General features: G+C 36.8%; 1 protein-coding gene across 5 annotated transcripts in view; it reads left to right on the top strand.

Annotated features, from left to right (window-relative positions):
• The window catches only part of myo16 (myosin XVI), a 246,434-nt gene that overhangs the window by 203,337 nt on the left and 15,578 nt on the right, over positions 1 to 27,519 (top strand). For 3 of the 5 annotated variants that reach the window (XM_051118727.1, XM_051118728.1, XM_051118726.1), the window contains exons 28-34: positions 3,023 to 3,125; positions 4,524 to 4,620; positions 4,711 to 4,957; positions 7,031 to 7,401; positions 7,818 to 8,993; positions 14,529 to 14,681; positions 18,433 to 18,518. In XM_051118727.1, the coding sequence (XP_050974684.1) occupies positions 3,023 to 3,125; positions 4,524 to 4,620; positions 4,711 to 4,957; positions 7,031 to 7,401; positions 7,818 to 8,993; positions 14,529 to 14,681; positions 18,433 to 18,518 (2,233 nt within the window). Of the gene's footprint in view, positions 1 to 3,022; positions 3,126 to 4,523; positions 4,621 to 4,710; positions 4,958 to 7,030; positions 7,402 to 7,817; positions 9,002 to 14,528; positions 14,682 to 18,432; positions 18,519 to 26,615; positions 26,707 to 27,519 lie in introns of those variants that run through there. The other 2 variants (XM_051118729.1, XM_051118730.1) reach the window with 2 other exon arrangements.

The raw sequence follows: 27,519 nt of genomic DNA, 5'->3' as shown, positions 1-27,519 counted from the left end.
GATTTTTTTTCACATGAGTGGCACGAAAAACATCCTGCGGGTAATTTAGAGTAATAACATGATGAGAATATTCAGTTTGCATTAGGTTATGGGTTTGGAATGACATGAAGGTGAGTAGTTAATGACAGAATTTTCATTTTTTGGTGGACTATTCCTGGCAACAGGAAATGACTTGTTTTACACTAACTTAAACATGCAATGTCCGATCTGCACCGAACTTCATATGTTCTGAAGACATCTAAAGGCCAATATTCAGTTATAATCATAGCGCCACCTGTTGGGAACTGGATACGTCATGTCACGTCTGAAATATAACATGTTCAGTCTGCACCAAACTTCATATGTTTGATCAAAGTCCTGGTTTGTAGACATATACATGCCATCTACATGGCATATATAAATGACTTTGACATATTCCTCTTATATTCACCACTTGCATATTGTCCACCATTTGCTGTTTTCCTAAGGCCACAGGGTGGTGGTGAGCCCGGGTGCGAGGGCCCTTTCAATGCTGCTTGCAGCTTTTTCTTTTTCTAATGTACAAAATTAGATTTATCAGTATTCATCATAGTAGTATTCATCATAATGCACACATATCATATTGCAGTTTGCATGTGCAAAATGTTTCTTCTTCTTCTCCGTCTGAAAAGATCCTCATAGTATTAACCACCAACTGGCTCTGCCTTACCATTTCATCTGGTTTATTTGTTTTACACAAACGATTTTTTTTTTTCACCTAGTGAGAGGCTTAATGGATAACAGCTGGGAACAGGAAACCCTGCAATAATACACTGATTTACATAAGGCTCTCTCTGTACCTTCCCCTTTTTTTTCCCTTCAAAATCATCCTACATCACTGTTTTACCTTTTTTAGTCAAGAGCGTTTGATCTTCTTTGCATGTTTACTTTGTAAACACTAGGTCGGTACTTCTGCAGCGATGTAGGACGATTTTGAAATGAAATGAGAGTTTTTCAACATACCCTAACTGTCTTGATCAAGAATACACAGAGTTCACGCAGAGCTAGACAAGATGAGCATTTGAGGTTAAAAAGTATATAAATTGTAAACTTTTTTTGACCAAAGCGAATTTAACTATTCGTAGTAGATTTCTTACAAACGTCAATACAAATACGCGAATAAATGCAAATTTGTGGTGGGTGACTTAAATTACATAAATTGGGCAATGCGATTGCAAGGACACATTGCCACATTGCCGAAAATTGTCACGCAAGCCAACCAGCAAAGAACTTATTAACACATCAGGTTGTATTAGAAAATAGAGGAAAGCATTACCTGATTTTTTTTCACATGAGTGGCACGAAAAACATCCTGCGGGTAATTTAGAGTAATAACATGATGAGAATATTCAGTTTGCATTAGGTTATGGGTTTGGAATGACATGAAGGTGAGTAGTTAATGACAGAATTTTCATTTTTTGGTGGACTATTCCTTTAAAGTGTTCGCGAAATTTAGGCAAATGTGTAAATAGCTGCTCACTTTCAAAATCACTTTCAAATCAAGACATTTTTCTTTTGTTATATGGCAAACTTAAATATAAGCAAAATCGTCATGGGGAACTTTTCTCCCTCAAAAGACACTCTCAGTTGCACTTCCTACTGAAATGAATGGAATTCACCTGCAAAACTTTGCAGAGCATCACTAAATGTAGTACTGACAAATTATGCTGGAGTGACATATGGTAATGGTGCTGAATTATTCATGCTATTATCTTATGTGTAGTATTAACATATAATGAAAATTTAAAACTAACTGTTATCATCAATACTGGTATATCTACCTTATTCTTCAACGTGGAAGTAAGCCTATGGGTGACTTCTGGTTCATTATCCACTATAGGAAAATAATGAGGAAAATGGCAACGTGCAATAAACGGAAAAAACTGTTTACTACAAACCAGTGTGTTCATAATTAAGATAATGCATTAAAATAATATGGTAAGACACACCAGTTTACAATATCAAGTAGCAAAATTAACTGGATGTGGGTGAGAACGGAAGCCAGACCCATAAAATTTACAAATGGCTGCGCCAACTCTTACAGGAAAAATAAGGTGGATAGTGACACGTAGCAAGTAATATATCACTGTCTCCTCTCAGATGTGTAATCTATATAAAATTATTAATGCATCACCTGGAAGTTCTGAAGTTCATGAAATAAAAAAAAAAAAATCCTTATCGAAAGATCTTTACAATGAAGCATAAACTGAGGCCAATTCAGAGCAAGGTTTCATGAAGCGTGAAAACTAGAAAAAAAAACCTTGAGTACAGCTGGAGCGGAGTGCTGTATAGGCTTTCTTTATTGTATAGACCTTGATTTTTATGAATGAACAATCTACAAATGTACATTCATGTTGTGAACCTAAAATTGAAAAGCAACAAATTGAATTCAAGCAATTGTTTTAAGATGTTATTAGCATGCATCACGCATGCATGCGTTCTCGCTTTGTGAATTCCTTTAGTATCGTTGATTATTAAACACATTCCCTTGCGCCAGATGTTCATAATGCATAATCCAAATGCGCAAACACACACGCACATGTTCAAGGGGTGTGTCTACAGCTTACCCCCTCGCGCCACAGATGCTTGATCCCTCTACTCCAGAACAATGCAGCAAAGCTCTCCAAGTTTGACCTTTCTGTGTGAATGGTTGCCTTGCCAACAGCCACCGCAGCAGATGCTGAGAAGTCATCCAGACTCTGAAACCCTTTGACCCTCCAATTGCATCTCTCGGTGGGTTTTCCCACCAAGGGAGTAAAGCTGATTGAGCATTGTCTTTTGTAGCTTAACCTTAGTAGTCATAGATGGTTATTGCATTTCAAAATCACAGCCGTGCAAAAAACAAGGCCATCAGGAAGTGGGTAGTCCTTATGGTTCAGGGAGACAGCATTCCCGTACAGGCATTAGTGATCATCATGCTATAACGCAGCAGTAATGGGTTCATGAAGTTCCTTTGCAGTTGAGTATGTGGGTGACAGTGATGTTCTGTGGGTTTGTTGTGCAGATACAGAGAGCTGGTGGACACCATCCTCATTGACAGGAAGAAAGCAACCGCAGAGGAGAAGTGCCGCCACATTCTGCAGCATTGTAAACTCCAGGGCTGGCAGGTGAGTTACCAAAGACATCTATAGAGCTTTAGGGAAATGTTCATGAGAGACAGAGATGCGTTGTTCCAAAAGCAATGAGAATGGATTACAGAGACAAGGTTTTAAAGCATCATAGGCTCCTGATGTGTATACATCTAAGGTCAAAAGTTTATATACACCTTGCAGAATCTGCAAAATATTAATTATTTGGACAAAATAAGAGGGATCATACTGCAAAATGCATGTTATTTTTTATTTAGTACTGACCTGAATTAGATATTTCACATAAAAGATGTTTACATATAGTCCACAAGAGAAAATAGTGGTTGAATTTATAAAAAATGATCCCGTTCAAAAGTTTGCATACACTTGATTCTTAATACTGTGTTGTTACTTGAAAGATCCACAGCTGTCAGGGTTTTTTTTTTTTTTTTTTTTTTTAGTGATAGTTGTTCCTGAGTCACATTTTTTATCCTGGTCCCACAAATTCTTTGATTTTTCAGCATTCTTGTGTATTTGATCCCTTTCCAACAATGACTGTATGATTTTGAGATCCATCTATTCACACTAAGGACAACTGAGGAACTATGCAACTATTGCAGAAGGTTCAAACACTCACTGATACTCCAGAAGGACACACAATGCATTAAGAGCCAGGGGGTGAAAACTTTTTGAATTTGAAGATCTGAATAAATTTAACTTATTTTGTCTTCTGTGGCTTCTGAAGGGTAGTGCATAATGAATAAAATATGATATTTAGGCATAATAAGATTTGTACACATTTTCATTCTGTTCAAAAGTTTTCACCCCCGGTTCTTAATGCATCGTTTTTCCTTCTGGAGCACTGAGTGTTTAAACCTTCTGTAATAGTTGCATATGAGTCCCTCAATTGTCCTCAGTGTAAAAAAAAAAAAAAAAAAAAGGATCTTGAAATCATACAGTCATTGTTGGAAAAGGTTCAAATACACAAGAATGATGAAAAACCAAAGAATGTGTGGGACCTGAAGGATTTTTTATGAAGAACAGCAGGCAGTTTAACTGTTCAGAACAAACAAGGCACTCATGAACAACTACCATTAAACAAAATGAAAAAAAAAAAAAAAAAAAAAAAAAAAACGCACACAGCTGTGGATCATTCAGATAACAACACAGTATTAATAATCAAGTGGATGTAAACTTTTGAACGGGGTAATTTTTTAATAAATTCAGCTATTATTTTCTCTTGTGAACTATATGTAAATGTCTTTTATGTGAAATATCTTATTCAGGTCAGTACTAAATAAAAAATGTGTATTTTGTATGATCCCTAAAATTGATTTTGCAGATTGTGAAAGGTGTATTTAAACATTAGACCTTACCTGCAGTCACCAAACTCGATTTTGGAACAGAGCTCATGTGATCTTTCCTTCTCCTGCTCAGATGGGGAACAGTAAGGTTTTCTTGAGATACTGGCAGGCTGATCACCTTAATGACCGCTGCCATCAACTGCACAGGAAGATTATCATCTGTCAGAAAGGTAAAGTGAAGGCCTGAGATTGTGTGGTCATACTATATGATCTGTCACCGGTCTCATATTTTTACTTTATCGTATGTACGTGTGATTCAGTGGTGCGTGGCTGGTTGGCCAGACAGTGTGCACGTCGCAGGCTCACGTCAAGGCAGCAGGAGAAGTGTAACGTCCAGCGGTTCCTGCAGGGAGCAGAGGACTTGGGTATGCGTGCTTACGACAGCCTGGTCATCCAAAACGCAGCCGATATCGCACGAGAGAACGACCGCCTACGGGGTCACATCAGCGCACCACCACTTGGCGAGCGACCGGAACCTGTGGGCAAAGAAGAAGACTCGCCCAAAAGGTGAAACTTATAGGAGAAAATGTGTTACTTTTTTTTTCAAATACACACATCTAAATTTAAAATAACTATTAAAATCAGTTATATGTAGGGTAATAAGATTCTCAGAAGTTGCGCTCCTGTTTCTATTGTTTAATTAGTTCTTAAAATAAAAGGAAATAATCATATTCATATTGGTGTCCCTTAGAGGGAAATCTTATTTTGTCTACTGAAATTCAATCAGATGTGGCATCTCAGATCTGTTTGTGCTACTGTGAGACTTGCTCTTGAAGGATTATGTTAGACACTCTAACCGTCTAAATTATATTTGAGTGTCTGATTATATTAGACACTCCAAAATGTGCCTTTTCCACTAGGGTTTGAGGAACCTATAAAAATTCATGGGAGGTTTTATTGGTTCTCCTTGTTCTCCCTTTGCAAACAAAGTGGGAACAGAATGCCACTGATGTCAGAAGTATTTGCACTTTTTGAGATGTTGTTAGTGGGAATTCAGTAAAAAGAAAGACTGATCTCAGGTTAGTTGTAGATCCTATTAACAGTGGTACATACAGTACGTACTACCATCCATCTTCATCTGAAAAAGTCTGCAAACTGTAATGTCAGATCTGTCTATTTGATTGATATTCAGTACCCAAAACTGAATCCAAAGCAAAAAAATACACTTTCAACAATAATAGGCATCAAAAGGTACAAAAAAACAAAATTTCTGATTGAATGAGTTGCATAAACCATGGTAAAAGGGATTTCAGGCACAGCATTTTTAGTGGCTTGTTGCTTTATTTTAAACTATCCAAACCCACATGACTTAGCACAGACTTAGATAGAAATTAGTAGTAAACAACTGTCTGACAAAATGCAACAGTTTTACCAAGGAAGTGCTGATTAGTACCATTGGAAGGGTGGAGCTTAGCAAGATTATTTTTCTATGGAAATCTATTCACACAAGCATAAACACACACAGGTGGCCATTGTCATCAGCAGTATCTCAATCATTTTGCATATGACCATCTGCTCTTATGAAGGGGGTGGGCTTCTTGTTCTTCAAAACACGCACACGCATTTATCATGTACATTCACTTTTAGCATCACAAATGAGGGTGGTGCAGGTGATTGAGTGATGGGGGTTTCATAGCTAATCTAGATGTGGCAAACTCAATCAGTGAGTCAAGAGGAGCTCCATACTGCTAACCAGAGAGAGATAAGACCCACCCCCACTTTGGGTTGCTGAAATCTCCTTAGGGCTTAAGTCACTGTAACCCCCCACCACCCCCCTGTTCCCCGAATACCATCTACCCCAACACTCCATTGCCTTTTCTCCAAGAACAACAGATGGTAGGCCCAGATTAAAGGGGAAATATCAAACAAGAGTGTGCATGTCACATTAGAGTATTACAGGAATCAGCTTAGACTTAAACAATCAGTAATGTAAATAATCTTTTCAGGATTTAGTTTTGTAAACGAGTTTAGAATGCTAATTTGTTGTTATCATTTACTGGTATAATGGAAAAAAATTAAAATGAGAGTCTTAGATACTAATGCATGCTGAAAACCAAGTGCAGGTTTGCAGCTTGTACAAATATATGTGTATAATTGTATCATAATTTATTGTGCCCCCTTACCACCTTGAGGTACCACCTCATTTGATTAAAAAATCTACATTTTATGTAATTGTTAACATTTTTGATTGATTGACAAGCCTGGTATTTTGTTTAGCATCTTTATTGTTAAGGAAACACCCATTCCGATTAGTGTACTGTAATGAAATCTTAGCCCAGATATGAATGGACAGCTTGACATTGGTGTATTGATTTTATGAAGGTTGAGGCTGATCCTCTCACACATGGCAGCTGTTTAGCACCTTTACTACCCATCATACATTGAGACAGAACATATGCTTCAAGTCTCATAGTAAGTAAATGATTGAAAGAATGAACGCATGAATGAATAATGATTTGCTAGATTGGGGAGGGGGAAAAGATACCAGGGTAATACCAGTCATGATGATTGACAGAAACGGCACTAGAAATCTTATTTCCACATTTGCTGAATTATTCATCCAATCATCCTTTTGTTTAGGGCTGTTGAAAAAAGTGGGAGGGTTAACGATGTGGCAGGCCGTGGGGGGAACAGACCGCTCCGGCATTTTCGCTCCAGCTCTGTTCCTCTCCCCCTGGTTATGGACAGCTTGGTACACTCCAGCATCGGGACATCAATCAAAGCAGCCCTTCAGCCTGCGCCACACTCCACTGAAGAGGGGAACGGCGGGAGTCTCTCCTCCCCACGAAAACAACCTCCTCCCAAACCCAAACGAGATCCCAATACACGTCTGAGTGCGTCGTATGAGGCGGTGAGCGCAGGGCTGAGTATTGCACCCAAAGACAGTCCTGCTGAGGGTCAAGCCTCTCCATCTGGAAGCCCACCAAAAACCCAACTTTCTCCTTCTGATCGTACGTATAAATTTGCGCTCAAACATCCACTGCATGTCCAAAAGTATGTGGACATCCTCTTCTATTATGCATGATGTATTGACCTGCACAAAACCTGAATCCCGCTGAACACCTTTGGGAGCCAGACTCCATCATGCAACATCAAGGTCTAACCAAACTGATGCACTTGTGTTAGAATAAATGCAATACTTGCATTCCTATTCCAACATTTAGTGGAAAACCTTTCCAGAAGAGTGCAAAGTGAATTAAGGAGTACCAGCTTGAGATGTCCACATACTTTTGGCCATTTGAATGTTTCATACAACACAGAACAAAATTTCTTAATCTATCTCAATATTAAGAATCATTCCAGGCATTCTAGTAAATTACTATATCCTTTCCTTCCAAACCCATCCATCATTCAACAACGCCTCCAGCTCTCGCTAAACCACGCCCTCACAGTGATGACTACAGCACCATGAAGAAGATCCCACCCCCCAAGCCCAAACGTAGCCCTAATACCAAACTGACGGGCTCCTATGAGGAGATCTCTGTACCTTCTCCTGCACGGCCCACAGACATGAAACTTGTCAGCCTGTTACGAGGCGGCCACTGCTTGGGCCTCATCCAGCGAGCAGCATCTGCGGATGGCCCCCATTCTTCTGTGCTAAGCCTCTACCCCTGCCAGGATGAGGAGGATGTGTATATCGAGATGGTGGGGGCCTCACGAGCCCTCAGCCTGGCTGATTCCCACAGTCCAGAAATTGGAGAGGCGGTGTATGAGGAAATGAAATACTTCCCACCTGACGAGGTGGGGTCGGCTCCGGTGGTCAAGCCTGAAGTTGTCAATCCCACTACCACTACCCTACCTGCCCCAGTGCTGGAAGTCAAGAGGCCCGTGACCTTGCTGGAACATTCTGGTACACTTGGGGGAAAGCAGCAGGGCAAGGATGTGACTGGGTGTGACATTCCAGCTCCATTCCCTAACCTCCTTCCACACCGTCCCCCACTTCTAGTCTTCCCTCCATCCCCTGTCACCTGCTCTCCTGCCTCGGATGAGTCACCTCTCACCCCTCTAGAGGTGAAGAAGCTGCCGGTGTTTGAGACCAACCTCAACTACTCCAGCCAGGATGGAGGCAGCCCACTCTCACCACAGTACACCCGGCAAAGAGCCGACTCCTCACCGAGTCTTTCCGTCTTAATGCCAGACAAGTCCACGCCACCCTTGACTCCACCTCCCCCACCACCCCCTCCAGCAGCACTGCCACCTCCCTACCGCCCCCCATCCCACTTCCCCTTCCCCCCTGAACCAAACTTCTTGGCCCTAACCCGTGCAGCTTCTGTGGCTACCACCGATTCCCCCAAAGTCTCTCATAAAATAGGGCACGGTCTGGCAGAGACACCCCCAAGCAGTTCCAAGCCTCCCTTCTCCCCAGTAAAGACCTCAAGGCCAGAGCCCCGCAGAGCTCACTCCTGCTCCTCCTCGCCTCTGCTTTTCAACCCTGCCAATGGGAGACCTCTCACCAGTCCTCTGGATGAGCTTAACACCCTTTTCAGCTCAGGCCGGAGCCTGCTCCGCAAGTCCACCACTGGAAGAAAGATCCGTGACAGCGGTGAGTAAGAGTGCGTGCACGTGTTTGGGTACATGTGTTCTAAAGGTGTTGTAAGTAATTCTGGTGCTATTTGCGGCACCAAATGGAATTGCGTAAATAATAAGTGACCAGACAGGTCTCTCAAGCACTTTGTCAATAGTTGAGCCAGTGTTGGACCACGTCAGGCCAAACAGTAAAAAAAAAAGCAATGTTGAAAGCGCCATAGAGCAACAGTGTTATGAAATATGTAGTAGAAAATCCATAAAGGATTTACATATTTTTAAAAATCCACATCACTGTATACATATTTTGGACTATAGAGGGCACCATTATTTTGATGACATGACGTGATGCGCTCGGCAAGCTACTGGCACTACCTGTAGCTATTTTTACCGCAACACAACTCGGAATGCACAACTTGGAAAATAAAATACTGATACAATGCCACATTGTCCGGATTTTGGTTGTAGTTTTCAGTCAAAGGGCAACAAGAGAAGCAATGCAAGTCTTCTCTGCTTTCCTAGCAATAAGAAGTGGAGAAAAGAATGGGAAGACGCCTATGGATGGATAAAAGTTTCTAAAGACCTGCGTCTTTCTCTCCCCTTTTAGCCCTGATGTTAGCCATTGAAGTTTTTAGTAGACTACAGCTACTGAAAGAGCTTACTAATGGCAGAGACAAGAAACGCTAGATGCCATCCTTGCAGAATGTAAATATGCCAGTGCTTGTCATGATGCTGCAGCAACTGAAGGAGTTTTTAAGCCCAGGCTTCACTCTGTCTAGGGGCGTTTAAACTCCTTGTGAGAAAAATTGATGGTGCGGCATTTGGTTTAAGCCTACGCTTATATCAATTGCCACCTGTAGGCTCTTTCAGTAGCTGTGGTCATCGTATCAGCGTTTTATTTTTCGAGTTGTGTTTCGGTAAAAATAGCAACAGATAACACCAGTAGCTCACCGAATGCAACCATTTGATGTCATCGAAATAATAGTGCCCCCTATAGTCCAAAATCTGTATAAAATGATGTGGATATTTTAAATAATTTAAATCTTTTATGGGTTTTCTACTACATATTTCCATAAGAGACTTTAAGTTATATGAAGCCGTACAAGTCCTAATACCCAGGGTTCCCCTTCAATATTGAACAAATTAGCTCAACCCAAAATGCATTCTGTCATCACTTACCCACACTCATGTTCCAAACCTGTATCACTTACTTTCTTCTATGAAACACAAAAGATAGTTTGAAGTATGTCTCTATTGATTTTGTCCAAATCAACTTTGGCCTACATGGACTTCCACTGTTTGGACCAAAAAAGTAATAATAATAAAATAATATAAAAGAGAGAGAAGGTACTATACAGTTTTATAACAGCATGAGGGTGAGTAAATGATTACACAATTTTTATATTTGTGTGTATTATCCTGTTAAAGTGTTCGATTGCATGCTCAAGAGACATGAATTACAGATTTGTCTTGAATCACAGATTTTTATAGCTCATCAAAAGGAGTTTACCCTCACTAGCACACATGGTCATGCTTAATTTGCTGCAGGAGCATTAAAATAGTCTGGTCAAATTATAGAAACTTTCCCAGCACTCTTCTGGTTAAATGTCATTTCATATATGTGGTTACTGAAAGGCACATCCTGTTTAGTATGGTTTTTCTTGACTCATTCAGTGCCATGCTTTGTGTTTGTCAAAAAAAGTGAGGTCAGTGCTGATAAAGCAGACATTTACCATAAAAGCCGCAGTTTGTTCTCTCTCAGAAACCAATTTTGAGTGTTTGTGTATGGTGGAGGTTTAGGCTGTATTTTGCATCTGCTCTGGATCACTTTTGTTACAACATGACAACATCCTTATGCAACAACTGCCCTTAAATGCTTCTGCATCATGGGGCCAAAGGTTGAACTGAGTCAGAATAATCTGGAATTGTGTTCTGGAATCTTGTTTTAACTAATATATAATGCACATTAAGTACATGACCATTTAGGGAAAAGAGCAAGTGTTAAATGTCACATTAAAATAAGATAATTTGACAAGAAAGCATTCTTAGGGAGGATGTTGAGTGTGCGTGCCAATTTACTTCATGCTTACATTACTTGTATTCATTCATTCGTGCGTGCCGATTTATGCTGTCTAACACAGTTTACTTCGCCTCCTCCTCTTAACCTTTGTATTTAATTAAAGATGCTTTAGGGTACATCTACTCCCATCATGGATTTATGAGCATGGATCCCACATGACCCCGACACATATGTGCTTGTTGTTCAAAATAAATACTGTAAATAGTGTGAGAACTTGAATGTGGTTTCATCTTACAAGTTTAGTCTAAATATAGTAGTCGACTTGCATGATTAGTTGCATCTAAAAGACACTATAAAGGGCAGTATGTTTGAGCTGTTTGAGTTTTTCATATCTAGAGACAAGAATGAGCTGTCTGCATTTTGTTTATATGCATCACCAAGATCACAAAAGATCAATACAATTAACTTAGAAACCACTACGACTAATTGCGTCAATCAGAAGCAGATATTCTTAAACTATATATGGATCTAAAGCAAAGATCATTTCAACACAATGGACTTTCCTTTGATTGCAATAAAGGATTGAGATGTCTGCTTTGTTCATCTTATGTGTAAAACCGTTTTCTGAGATGTTATGGAGACGTAATCAATGAGCTTTAATTACTGGCTGCAGGTATACAGTCATTTAACTGTTGATCCTGAAAGCCAGTTAAATTCCATATATAATTTTTGTATTTTTTATATATATATATATATATATATATATATATATATATATATATATTATTATTATTATTATTATTTATTTATTTATTCCCCTCTGTGTTGGTTCAGTTTATTGTAAAGGGCACAGGGGGTATTAGCTCCAGTCACATAAATATTACATGGACAAGAGATGATGTAGCTATAAAATATTAAATATCAAAGTCTCCCGCTCTGCTGACGGATGTGAATCGCTGCAATGTGTGTGAATCCCCAGAGTACAATGTGTGTGTGTGTTAGGACACATTCAGTGTCACTCCACAGCAGAGGAAATTTCTTCTCGCATTACTGTACATGTTCACGACCGTGTGTGTAAAATGCACACACATTATTCTGTCATAATGTTTGTGCTAGTGTCATGCTTGAGAAATATCTAAGCATGTCTACAACACGTTTTCTCACTGTATATTACACCTTTTAAGGTTAGGTGTTAAGTTGTTATTAAGGATAGGTGTATATTGCAGTCGAAATTATTCAACCCCCTTGACCTGCAAGACATTTCGCTGCAGAGAACAAACTTTTGTAAAAACAATTCAACGAAGTCATCAGTACACTATTAAAGAAAGTTTATTAATACACATTTGAGTAACTCTGAGAATGTAAGTTGATGAATAATGGGGAAAAAAATTGGCTTTAAACATTCATGTTCAAAATTATTCAACCCCCAAAAGTCAAATTTGGTGTAGAATCTTTTATTCTTTAAAACCACCAATAAACGCTGCTTGGAAGTACTTAGAAGCTTCTGTCACCTCTGTACTTCAGTCTTGGCCCAAGCTCTCATACTTTGGGACGTTGGTCCTGCAGGAAAGTCCATTGATCATTAGCTTCAGCCATTGCAGCAAAGGCATCACAATTTTTGCCAAAATAGCCTGATACTTTAAAGAATCCATAATATCCTTAATACAGTCATGATTTTCACTTCCCCTCTTCCTGCTACAGTAAAACAACCCCAACAGGATTGGCCCACCTCCCAGTTTGACGATGGAGATGGTGTTCTTCTGCTTAAAAGCATTGCATTTTTTTGCACAAGACATACTGCTGAACTCCACAGGTCCATCCAGATGAATTTTAGCATGTTCAAGTTGGCCTTTTTGTTCTTTTTAGTCAGGAGTGGTATTTGGCAAGATGTCCCAACATGAAAGCCATCTCAACATGATGTGTTCATCTTATTCTTTGCACTAAAATGCATTTCCCCACCATACAAACAAGTGACTAAAAAACAGCAATGTTGAATAATTACGACATAGCTGTGTTTATAAAAAATCCTGTAAATTTAAAATATTACATTATATATTGACATTATCACTTTTAATATGCTAGTAATCTGTTGCAATAGATGCAATTTTTTATAAAGCCCTGGATCTTCAGAAAAGCTTGTATTTGTAAAGTACTACAGACTCTGGAGGGTTGAATAATTACGATTGCAATCATATATATATAAAAGATTTAATTAACATTAATTAGTGTCATTTGTGGACGGCACATCTCGTTTAGCTGTCTTTTTCTGTTATTTTTATACTTTACTATTAATACTTTAATTTCATTATATATTAAATACATTAATGTAATTGAAGGACTAATTAAATTGTTAAAAAGTGACAGTAAAGAAATGTATAATGTTATAAAATATTATTATTTAATAATATTTAATATAATATAAATGCTATTCTTTTGAACTTTATCAAAGAATTCTGAAAAAAAAAAAGATTATGGTTTTCACATGAATATTAGGCAATAATAATAATCATAAGCATGTTAGAATGAGTGTTGAAGGATCATGTGAGAACTGGAGTAATGATGCTGAAAATTCAGCTTTGCATCACATGAATAAATTACTTTTTAAAATATTAAAACAGAAAAGGTATTTTGTGCATAAAAGTATTTTTTATTCTTAATATTTAAAACAAACATTTATGACATTAGATAAAGGGGATTTTTTTTTTTTTTTTTTTTTTTTTTTTTTTTTTCAATTTCGAGTTTACGAGTTTCAAGATCACGGGGCACAAGGGGCTGTCATCTTAAGACATAATTTTACTTTTTAAATTTTACGTTGACAATTTGACCAAAAAAAAGTTTTTATAAAAATGCAAAACAGTAATCATTTTCACCTATGGACTCATAATTTTGGAGAAATGTAATACCACATTTGAAATAAAATATGAGACAAACCCAATTCAATATTGGGTTTGTCTCAGATACGCATGATCATAATTGCTGATCTCAAGTGTAATGCAATGTGACTGTTTCCCTCGTGAATATATAAGGTAGCGTCAGCAGGGGTCCCAGACACAAAGCTGCTGCTAATGAATCTCTGATAACCCCAGACGCTGGCTGTGAAGTCAGATGCTCATGACATGAGTGAGAGCATGCTGTAATGGAAACAGGGCTTTTAACAGGGGTTTAAAGGGGCAGCTGACCCCTGTGCTATATCCATCCCTGTGGCGGTCAGATCCAAGCAGACGCACATGCCACGAGGCTTAAACAACCCTTCGTTCTTCCGCTCGCTCTGCTGTCAGCGTCATTGCTAGACTCAGTCATTCCCACAATTCCTGGCCGGAGCAGCTGCAGATGCCCCTGCAGAAATGTTAGTGACTCAAGATGGCAGGTGTTAACTTGCATGTCACGTCGTCACTGTTTTTTGTCATAAACTGGGAACACATAGGTCATAGGTTGTCTGTGGGGCCTTACATACTGCTAAAGCATAGATTACACATCGTCTTGATGTGAATCAATGTATTTTACTGAATGTTTTTATTCTTTTCTTTTCCATAGGACTCTCGAATTCCAACATTAATTTGCCAGGTCGAGAGGATCAAGGCCCCATCTCTCCGTCAGCACAGTTACAAGACAAAAACGCCAACAACCACACCTCGCCCAACTCTTCAAACCCTGCACCCATTGAGAATGGCAACCAGATCTCCAATGGTAATGACACAAGAGGCTAAAGTATTAGTTCACTTCCAAAATAACAAATTCCTGATCATTTACTCACCCCATGTCATACAAGGTGTTCATGTCTTTCTTTCTTCAGTCGAAAAGAAATTAAGGTTTTTGAGGAAAACATTCCAGGATTTTTTTCCATATAGTGGACTTTAGTGGTGGGCAACAGGTTGAAGGTCCAAATTGCAGTTTCACTGCAGCTTCAAAGAGCTCTACATGATACCAGCCAAGGAATAAGCAAAAAGATTGGTCATTTTATAAAAAAAAAAAAAAAAAAAAAAATCACAACCACAAATGCTGGTTTTGCAATGCTCAAACTCTCACTGATACTCCAGATGGAAAAAACATATATATATATATACAGGGGTTGGACAATGAAACTGAAACACTGGCCAATATAGTGTTGGAGGTTTCATGGATATGTTTGCACAGCCTGGTGGCCTATCTTCACCGATTGCACACTGCACCAGTTAGAGCAGAGAGTGAAGGTTGACTATGTGCACCCAATGGATCAAACATTGTACCCTGAAAGTAGTGCCTTGTATCAGGATGATAATGCACCAATACACACAACAAGGCTAGTGACAGAGTGGTTTGATGAACATGAAAGTGAAGATGAACATCTCCCATGGCCTGCACAGTCACCAGATCTGAATATTATTGAGGGATGTTTTGGAAGAGCGAGTTAGGAAAAGTTTTCCTACGCCAGCATCACGTAGTGACCTGGCCACTTTTTTTTTTTTTTTGCAAGAGGAGAATAGCTTAAAATCCTTCTGGCTACTGTGCAGGACTTATATTTGTCATTCCCAGGATGAAATGATGCTGCATTGGGCACAAAAAGGCTCAACAACGTACTAATTGTTTTTAAAAAAACAGGTGTTTCAGTTTTATTGTCCAACCCCTGTATATATATATATATATATATATATATATATATATATATATTTTTTTTTTTAGTACTGCCCTTTTGAGACTACAGAAAATACTTACATGTTTCCCAGAAGACAAAATAAATTCAATTTACCCTGATCTTTAAATTCAAAAATGCTTTTTTTCTTGAGCATCAGTGAGTGTTTGAACCCTCTGTAATAGTTTATAGTTTATAGTTGCAAATCATACAGTCATTGTTGGAAAGGGATCAAATTCTGGAAAACCACAGAATTTGTGGAACCTGAAGGATTTTTCTGAAGAACAGCAGGCAGTTTAACTATTAAGGACAAACTAGGGACTCATGGAAAACTATTACTAAACAAAAACACACAGCTGTGAATCATTTAGGTAACAACACAGTATTAAGACTCGAGGGGATGTAAACTTTTAAGCCAGGTAATTTTTATAAATTTAACTATTATTTTCTCTTGTGGACTATATGTAAACATCTTTTATGTGAGGTACTTTATTCAGGTCAGTACTAAATAAACAATAATGGTATTTTGTGTGATTGTGTGAACATTTTTAAAGATTCTGAAAGGGGAGTGTAAACTTTTGACCTCAACTCTACAGTATATATTCCCTCATTTAGAATAATCATTAACATGTTCATCATCATTAAATGAGTGTAGGAATAATTATTGCGAATTTAACCTAATGTAAATACAACTGATATTCTTAAGGACTTTTTTTTTTGGCCTTGTATATCATTATTTCTAAATAAGACCCATTATCTCTCAGGTGAAAACGTTAAGCCAACCCCTTTTTCTCCTTTATGGCTTTATGAATGTGATCAAGAGCAGAGGAGACCAACTCACACAATCCCATGTTACATTAGAGCATTAGGCGTTGAATGTCCTAATGTGCATCCATCCAGTTATTCGAAGCTCATTCGCATGTCATTGGCTGACCCAGCCTTCCCCCAAGGTTTGTTTACCACAGAGACAGCAGCAATGACTGCGTAACCTTTGGTCAGCTGAGTGTGACATACACCTCAGAGGCACAGAGCTTTACGTAAATTAGATCATTTTGGACATAAAGTATAAGAAAAAGAGATGAATGGCAGATTGAGAGCAGCTAGTGGAAAGAAAGGGATTGATGGTAAAATAGAGCGAGTTGACCCAGAAGCTATCACAGAGGCACGCCATGATTAAAGTGAAAGGCCCTGGACTTGATAAAGTGCTCTCCTAAAGAGCCATCGGATGGCTCAGGGTCTCTCTGTCTCCCTTACACAAACACATACACTCACTCTCTTGGCCTTTTGTCCTCTCGGTGAGGCTAATATCGGTGTGTGGGGGTAAACTTCCATATTCCACATGAAGGGATGCAGAAGAGTGGGCGGAAGTTTTAAACCGCCAGCAGTGACCTATAAGCTCAGCCATTATATGCCTGCATCTTCAAGATAATGGTATATGAGCTAATGTCCATTTCCTTAAAGGATGGACCAGTGCTCACAATTCTGACTTTTTTCTCACAATTGCGAGTTCACAGTTGAGATCAAATGTTGACAGAATCTGCAAAATGTTAATTATTATTACCAAAATTGATCATACAAAATGCATGTTATTTTTTATTTAGTACTGACACGAATAAAATATTTCACATAAAAGATGTTTACATATAGTCCACAAGCAAAAATAATAGTTAAAATTTATAAAAATTACCCCGTTCAAAAGATTGATTTTTGATACTATGTTCTTACCTGAATGATCCACAGCTGTGTTTTTTTTTGTTGTTGTTGTTTGTTTAGTGATGACAGATGTTCATGAGTCCCTTGTTTGTCCTGAACAGTTAAACTGCCTGCTGTTCTTCAGAAAAATTCTTCAGGTCCCACAAATTCTTGTGTATTTGAACCCTTTCCAGCAATGACTGTATGATTTTGAGATCCATCTTTTCACACTGAAGGACTGAAGGACTCTTACGCAACTATTACAGAAGGTTCAAACGCTCACTGTTGTTCCAGAAGGAAAAATGATGCATTAAGAGCCAAGGGTGAAAACTTTTGAACAGAATGAAGATGTGTACATTTTTCTTATTTTGGCTAAATATATCATATTTTTGTAATTTAGCACTGCCCTTCAGAAGATACAAAATATACTTGCATGTTTCCGAGAAGACAAAATAAGTTCAATTTACCCTGATCTTCAACTTCAATTTTTTTTTTTTTTTTTTTTTTTTTACAGTATTTAGAGTCAACTGTATGTAAACTTTTGATCAGGGTCATTTTTATACAGTTAAGTATTATTTTCTCTTGTGGACTATATGTAAACATCTTTTATGTGAAATATCTTATTCTGGTCAGTACTAAATAAAAAATAACATGCATTTTGTATGACCCCTCTTATTTTGTTAAAAAAAATAACATTTTGCAGATTCTGCAAGGTGTATGTAAACTTTTGACCTCAACTGTATATCTTGCAATTTTGACTTTTCTCAAAAAAAAATCTTTATTAAAAAAAAAGGGAAAAGTTCAGAATTGCAAGATACAAACTCATTTGTGAGAAAAAAAAGTCATAAATGTGAGTTTATATCTCTCAATTCTGACTTCATAACTTACAATTGCGAGTTTATATCATGCAATCCTGAGGAAAAAAGTCAGAATTGTGAGATAAAAAGTTGCAATAACCTTTTTAAATGTTTTATTCAGTGACTGAAACAGGCTTCAATAGTTTCTTAATATAATACTGGAGCCAAGTGATTTTCTTGAACATGACTAATACTATGGTACTTTTTTGGTTCTGTGATGTTTTTGAAAGCACTTTCGCAGAATGTTGCATTTAACATCCAGATATTTGTCTCTCAATAGGGACGTTGGAAGACGAGGCCCATCCAAAGTCTAATGCGTCCAGCACCTCGGCGTTACACAGGCACATGGACAGCCACCACACTCAGGTGAAGCATTTACACAAACCCACACTCGCATGCACATGCTCTCTTGTGGCATCTGTCATTCAGTCTTCCGTGGGGAGAAGGTCTCCAGTGACCCCAAATGGCAGATGTAATCATGGGTAATGAAAGTGAGAGCGGGTCCCATGTCATCCCAGACTCAGCACTCTGCCAAATGAAATGAGCGAAGGCTTATCTGGAGATCGTATTCAGAGGTGCATTAGAGGAGAGGGGTGGTGCTCCAGCCCTGTTCTCCTCCGTAGGAACACGCCGAAAAGATCACTGCGTGCCCTCTGTGCTTCTCAGCATCTCAGTGTGTCCTGAAAGCAGGGTTACCCTCACAAAACATTAAAACTTAATGAGGCTTCTCTGAGAGCTTTTTACCTCAATAACACTATCTGTCTCTCAGTCTCTGTATCGCTCTCTCAACAGTAGAGTTTGGAAAGCGAGAATACTTATTCAGAACTATAATACTTGAGCCGAGTGATTTTCATTAACACGCCTGTAATACCGTGGTACATTTTTGGTAATGTGATGATATTTAGAAAGTAATAATTATTAATATTATTAGTATTATACAATAAGTAAATACACATATAAAAAAGTAAGCATGAAATAATAAATATAAGTTTAATATAAGTTTTAACTCCTATCTTTACATCATCTTGGGTTAAATGATAAATATATATGACCTTGACCGTAAATAATACATGGATGATCGCCAACGGCTGCCAGATAAAAAGCTCCAATGAATCAAGGTTGAATCTTTCTAAATGTCTAGCTTATAGATAGCTTTGACCGTGACATTCGGGGCATGGCGTGAGCAGTGTACAGTGTATGTGATTGTCAATCACTAACAGGAAGACCATTTTAGGAATAAGGAAGGCGTAGCCAAATGCACAGGATGTGACGTTGGTAGTTACCTTGAGAAAGACAATACATATGCATACAAGAGTGTAGGCACACTCACATATCGCCATTGCTAGAGCAGACACCATCTGTTAGGATGATGGGATTTGAGACAGATATATGGCACTGTCACCTGCTGACAGCAAAGAGAGAATTCTTTGATTTATGGCAGTCAAATGCTCATTTTATAAGCTTATGTGCTTGTAGAAAGATCCACAACAGACTGCAGCGTCTCGCATAACTGTGTCGTCATCTCAATGACTGTGGCTCTCTTCCAAAATCTAGTGAGATGCCTATGTAGATGGCATAGATGGGTCCTGACAAAGAGTCTGTTTTAAACGTTAGCCATCAGTGTTATACAGTGTTAAAGATTTTTTGAGGTTGTAAATAAGAAAATAAATAAACAAATAATAGTTATTTTTAAAACAAGTATATTTTATGCTTGTTTTAATGTGATGTATTGCAAAAAATGAGACGGCAGTCTCAAAATGCATTGCAACAAAGTCATAAACAACAATTTCATTAATTTTATTCAAATTAAAAAATAATAATAATAATAATTAATAAAAATAATTGAACACAATTTAATACATATAGTCATTTACCAAATACATTTTACAATTTTATTCACTATTTTATCTGGATATGCTGTGTTTTTATGGCTAGGTCACAATATCAGATTTTTCACTGCACAATTTTCTTGTAATATTCATGATATATACGATATATTGTTATATCTGTGGATATATCTATAGAAATCATGCTAACAGTCAAATTAATCTTTATTTATTTATTATTTCTGACTTTTTTCTCAGAATTGCATAAAAAAAAACCTAGCAATTGATTGTGAGATACAAACTCACAATTCAGACTTTTTTCTCGGAATTACAAGTTTATAACTCGCAATTCTGACTTCATAATGTTCAATTGTGAGTTATTAGATCAGAATTATGAGATATAAACTCACAATTCTGAGAACATCTTTTTCCCCTCAAAATTTGACTACAATTCTGAGAAAAAAAGCATTTTTTGTCTTACAATAAAAAAAAATCAGAATTGTGAGGAAAAAAGCCAGAAATGCAAAATACATACTTGCAATTTCAAGAAAAAAGTCAGAATTGTGAGTTTTTATCTTGCAATTAAAAAAAAAAAATCTAAATTCCAAGAAAAAGTCAGAATTGCTAGATATAAACTTGCAGTTATTTCCCACAATTGTTTATATCATGCAATTCTGGGGAGAAAAAAGTCATAATTGCAAGAAAAAAAAGAACTGCGAAATACAAACTTGCAATTGCGAGAAAAAAATCTGAATTGTGAGTTTTTATCTTGCAATTCAGAGAAAAAAAAAAAAAAACAGGCCAGAAACGGGCTCTCATAGATAAAGGCTGTTGATTAGCAATGCAATGTAAATATACATTATCCATATGAAAATATCTGACATGGCTTGAAGAACACAGATAAACTGTTAATATCTCATCAAGTTTAATTATACAAAAACATTTCTTTCTGCATTTTATTCACCTACAGCAAGAGCTGAAATTTCCTGTGAACTAAAGAATTATTACTCCTATGAGTCTCACTTGTGGACTTTATGTGTGTGGGCGCCCTCCGATGTCGAGTATGAATGAAACAAATCACGTGAGAGTAATAATAGCGCTGGATTTTTATGTCATATTATCATAAGTGTACTATGCATTTTAAAACCCCTAATTAACATGGGATAATAATATTTTAATAACTTAAACATCACATTTATCGTCAATACCAGTATATCACAACACCACTAATGGCAACATTCTGACAACGAACTGAAATTTAATCAGTTGCACATTGCTTCTCAGCCACTTTTGAAGTTCCATTTCAGTTCCTTAAAAGCTGCATATGTGAACAGAAATAGTTTTGGACCAGAGATTGAATATTTTCCTTTTTCATAATTGTTCCATGTCTGCATAATCTCCCTGATTTACTTACCAAGTCATATGTGAGCTGCAGTAATGGAAATGTGCTTTCATAATAATTGAAAGCGAGAGACCACCACAGTGCACCTGTCACTCTCCGTACGTAATTTGTGGCCCCCTGCTGAGGGCCCCACGTTATGAAACCTATGCTGGCCTGTAATGCTTTGTGAATATGTAAACCATATGTATAACGCCGTGGCCCTGAGGTGCTCTTCTGTAAAGTGGAACACACACTTGTCGTAAACTCGTGTGGGCCGGTTGTTATTAAATGCAAAACAATTAGCCGCTGTCATTCGACCTAACGGAGCAGTGTAAGGTTCCTGAGTGGAAAGCTGGGGTCCTCGCTCTGACTCAGCTGTGTTGTCATATTGCCAGGTGCTGAGAGTCGTGGATTGTTTGTCTATTAAAAAGGAAGCGTCCTAGTTTCTCTGTAATGGCCTCGGCATCATTTCCAATCCAGTTTGTTCTGGCTCAGGCAAAGAATGACAGACACTGTCAAACCCGCACGAAGACATTTTAGGTTTACCTGTGAGACACACTTGAAAAGTCATGCAATTATATTTCCTGTAACAGTTAGTTTGAGTTCTTGTATGACTAAAAATCCTGCAAATTGGACAGGCTCTTATTCAAATCATTATTAGTAGTAATTTTTTTTGCTATTGACACATTGAATACAGGCTGATAGAAAGAGGATTTGATACAGCGATAACCTGAGTGACATCTGCGTCACTGCTTCTGCTGACTGACAGGACCTCAGATATTTACACTGTTGATATCTGACCCTTTGCATAGCACACACAGTGACCAACAGATAATATTACAGAATGATATCATCATACAAAAGCGAACTGTCCCGCTGACCTGGATGAAACCTCTTCTGACCAAAAGAGTGCTGCTTCTTGTGCCTGAGAGCCCAACGGTGACATAACGGACTACATAACCTGCCTACAAATTAGCGTGTTGTGTCATGTCTACTCTGTTTACAAGCCTAATAAAATTTTGAGGACACTTTCTAACATCTAATTTAAGCATAATGGCATAAACTGCTTTTAATGCAACTTTCGGAAGTTGTTTAAATATATACACTACTGTTCAAAAGTTTATAGTTGAAAAGATTATTTATTTATTTATTATTTTTCTGAAATAAGTGTCCTATAATGCTCACCTAGGTTGCATATATTTGATCAAAAATGCAGTAAAACAGTAATTATTACTATAATTATTATTACAGTTTAAAATAACTGTTTTTTCTTTTAAGACTGAAATATTTAAATTACACTACAGTAAAAAATAACATACAATAAAACAGTAATTATTAGTATGCTTATTATTACAGTTTAAAATAATTGTTTTCTTTTTTATTGTATTTGAATTGCATTTAATACACTACAGTCAAAAAACATACAGTAAAACAGTAACTATTTCTATAATTGTTATTACATTTAAAATGTTTTCTCTTTTAATATATTTAAAATAACCGAATCACATTTACACACTACAGTAAAAAATAACACAGTAAAACAGTAATTATTACTAGAATTATTATTACAGTTTAAAATAACTGCTTTCTCTTTTTATTTATTTGAAATATTTAAATTGCATTTGTTGCACTGCAGTAAGATGATATAAAATAATATATCACCTTTGTACCTCAAGATTTATTAAAATAAGTCTTTATTAAAAATTATTCTTATTAGCTAATGATATAAGAATATTATTAAATATTGTAATACAATTTCTAAGTGTTTTATTTATTTATTTTTATTTTTACAATGAGTTGATTATTCTACTAAACATTGATTATTTCAGATGAGATAGTTATAGTTGTAGTTTGACTGAAATTGAGTGGTTTATTTTAACCAAAAATATAATGAAACAATATTATTGAATATTAGTACAGTATTACATATTATTAAGATAGTTGTTTGCTATTGAGATATATTTTAAAAATGTAAATTGATGTCAAAGCATCATTTCTCCAGTCTTCAGTTTCACATGATCCTTCAGAAATCATTTTAATATGCAGATTTGCTGTTCAATTAAAAATTATTATTATTATTATTCATGCCTAATATTTTTGTGAAAAACATCATTTTAAATACAAACTTTAAAAGAACAGCATTTATTTGAAATACAAACCTTATTGAACATTTTTAAATGTCTTTACTGTCACTTTTGATCATTTTTACGCATCCTTGGTGAATAAAAGTATTAATTTCTTCATTAAAAATTATCTTCCTGACCACACAACTTTTCCACTGTAGTGTATATATGATATTTTTAAATAAAATGATTTTTCAATAGACGAAGTAGCTTGAATCGTTGTGTATAGGAACAAGATGTCTGTTGCTTCACTCCGTGTCATTTCCAATGCAGACATCTTCATTGATTTTAATGCAGACAATCTAATTTTGTTTCACGTCAGTCTAGCCAGACTGAGCCGTCACATTATTCCTCCCTGAAGTCTCGAGCATGTATCAAAATGTTGGGTTGTATTTTAGGAAGGTAACAGTGTAGAAGCATTTTGAATTTCACTAGTGACACCCGAGATGCTTTGTACATCAAGAAGCACTGAATGCCACAGGCTCTCCGGTTACCGGATCCCATTCAGTCCTCGGCTTCCTGCCTGTGTCACATGATAGGGGTCAAGGTCACAGGACCGCATGGAAACCAGGAAGTGAATGCAGAAAAGACGTATAGATGCATGTCTACAAATATCCCGTAGAGTTGCGCGGCCACCTTCTGTATTGTAAACAAAACTTGAATTATTCAAATAGATAATGAAATATTCAGAATGACAGAATAGCCCCCTACAGAGGGAAGTGAGCTACATGCTAGTGCTGTCTGAAATGGGACACTAACCTTTTAGACCACATCAACTAGAGTATGTACTCACTCACTACCAATACTCAGTCCTCCGGTAACTTTACACTAAAGTTTCAGATTCGCCACGCTGTGCCAGATATGCTTTCGCAACAAAAAACATCGAACAAACCAATGCTCAGTCTTAGCGCATTTATCGATGCGGTGCCGAACAACACAAGCCGATCTGTGCCAGTAAATCCCAGTCCTTTTATCTTAGGTCTGACATGAAGAAAAACAGATGGCAGTGAGGATGTGCTCCCATCACTCAAATGTAACCCCACCAGAGGTCATCCTCAAAGGGACGCTCTACCTCTTAATGTCCTTATGGCACTCGGAAGCAGGAAACAGCCTTTTAATGCCCCTTAACGTGTATTAGCACACGCCTGCTTCATATTTCCCTGTCTCTGCTCTCTGTATCTCACTTGCCCTGCCTTCTGGTCCATCCGCTCCTTATTGATCCACATCGTAACGTCTCATAACATGCGGAAGATCATGATGTTTAATTATTGATCAGCTTGGTTTTGCCGGAGATTGCGATTGAGAGCGAGAATGAGACGAGCGCAGTTCGGCCTTATCAGCATTTAGATCCGGCGTGTGCGGGAGATTGCTTAGAAAATGACAGCAGGAGGAATGAAGTGTTCCCGGACGGGCGTTCTGGTAATGGAGTATTCTTGCTCCGTGTCTGTACGCGATAAGGTCTGAAGAGGCCATCTCTTCTGACAGAGCTGCTGTGTATCACGCAGTCTTGGAGATGCTGATTGACATGTGGAGATCCCAAGGATCAGATACTCAACTGACTGTAGATAGTGATCCCAAAGAAGTATTTGGACACTTAAGACTTTAAAATGTATGATTGCAATTGCATTAATTAAATTTAAAACCAAGTAGCATCTATTGTAAAAAAAAAAAAAAAGATGGCAAAATCACACATAATTAAGGCATTTATTAACAGTAATATTGCAAAATATTATTGCAATTTAAATGTATTTTTTTCTATATTAATATATTTAAAAATGTAATGTATTTCTGTGATGCAAAGCTGAATTTACAGCATCATTACTACATTTTTTTTATTTATATTTTGGAGTGTTGTGGAAAAGTAGAGTATATTTTAATATTTAGAATTTTTACATTATTTGTAATTTGTGATTCATTATTTATTTAAAGTCCTGATATTCCTTGTTTTTGTTTATTAATTTATTTAAAATGCTGCATATTTTGGAGTATTGTGGAAAAGTAGAGTAAATTTGAATTTTACATTATTTGTAATTTGCGATTCATTATTTATTTAAAGTCCTGATATTCCTTGTTTTTGTTTATTTATTTATTTATTTATTTATTTATTTATTTAAAATGCTGCATATTTTGGAGTATTGTGAAAAAGTGGAGTCAATTAGAATTTTACATTATTTGTAATTTGTGATTCATTATTTATTTAAAGTCCTGATATTCCTTATTATTTATTTATTTATTTATTTATTTATTTATTTAAAATGCTGCACATTTTGGAGTATTGTGGAAAAGTGGAGTCAATTAGAATTTTACATTATTTGTAATTTGCGATTCATTATTTATTTAAAGTCCTGATATTCCTTGTTTTATCTAAGCTAACTTTGCATTGTCAAAGCCTAATGTGGAACTCATTTAATGCATAATGATATAATATAATAAAATATAATATAATATAATATAATATAATATTATATTATATAAAAATATATGTTTTATTTTTTTAATTCATATTTTGGATTATTGTGATAAAAAGTAGAGTATATTTTTAATATTTAGAATTTTACATTTTTTGTCATTTGTGATTCATTATTTATTTAAAGTCCTGATATTCCTTGTTTTTGTTTATTTATTTATTTAATTTATTTATTTAATTAATTGATTAAAATGCTGCATATTTTGGAGTATTGTGGAAAAGTGGAGTCAGTTAGAATTTTACATTATTTGTAAATTGTGATTCATTATTTATTAAAAGTTATGATATTCCTTGTTTTATCTAAGCTAACTTTGCATTGTCAAAGCCTAATGTGGAACTCATTTAATGCATAATGATATTATATATATATATATATATATATTTTTTTTTTTTTTTTTTTTTTTTTTCATATTTTGGAGTATTGTGGAAAAGTAGAGTAAATTTCATTCAGAGTATGCCTACTGAATCAAAGCAATCTTGTACTGATGAAGTCATATCATCGTCGCTTTATGTAAGTCTCCTTGGCTTTTAATAACGTCTGCACATCTGCTACAGGTAATTGCGTGTATCGAGCACATGATTTCATGTTGAGAAAAGAATGTAAGAAATGCTGTATATGTGTTTTGAATGTTCTCTCTCTCTCTGTCTTTCTCTCCTCTCTTCCAGAGGGGTCACCTCAACTTCTCGCCCTTCGGTGCGGGGGCGGCGCTGTAGGCTGGGGGGGCCGAATGTGCCCTCAGGCCTTTGTAGGGATGGGGTGAGTCTGGTCTATAGCACAGTACCTCACTGACTGCCCTTCACCTCGCAATTCCCGTCTTTTACGTTTCCCTTTTTTATGCTTTCCATGCTCTTGAAGGAAACTGCAGCTCTGCAACATCTAGGACCTGAAGCTGTAGGGTAATTCTGCTGCGGTAATCAGTTTTTAAGAAATAGTTCATCTATAAATGAAGACTTTCATCATTTACTCATTGATTTATGTCATTTAATACCTGACTTTCTTCTGAGGAATGAAAAACATAAATTTTGAAGAATTTTCAGAAGAATTTTCAGAACTTGCATTCCCGTCAAGCTCCAAAAGTATCATAAAGGTTGTCCAAACTTGTGTGTTCCACAGAAAAAAAAGCCATACAAGTTTAAATAGACGTGACGATGAGTAAATGATGACAGAACTTTAATTTGAGGGTGAACTGTTCCTGTAAATGTGATATTATTGAGGATTAAGTGTACCGTAAATGATCTACCGTACAGCATGTCATGGAGCTTGTCCACACATGCTTCCTTCAGACTGTGTCAGACTAGAGACAGTCACTGTTTTACAGTCCAGTCTCTGTTTACTTAAAAACGAGCTGCAGTTTTTGTTGAAATGTCTCCATTCCTCACCGCTGGCTCTTCTTTCGTTGCTGCGAACATGGCGACCCTGCTCTTTCCTTGATCCTTCATTCAGTCCTTTTCCTTTTTTATGTTCTCTCCTTTCCTAAGTTTTGCTTATTGATTTTGCTCTGAGACAGAGGCTCTTTATGGAGTTTGTCCTCATGCTGAGATGTTCATTGTTGCCTGCTGAATCATGCCT

The sequence above is a fragment of the Labeo rohita genome, chromosome 9 (genome assembly GCF_022985175.1).
Source record: "Labeo rohita strain BAU-BD-2019 chromosome 9, IGBB_LRoh.1.0, whole genome shotgun sequence".
Taxonomy (NCBI): Eukaryota; Metazoa; Chordata; class Actinopteri; order Cypriniformes; family Cyprinidae; genus Labeo; species Labeo rohita.
This window is presented reverse-complemented; position numbering and strand designations above follow the sequence as displayed.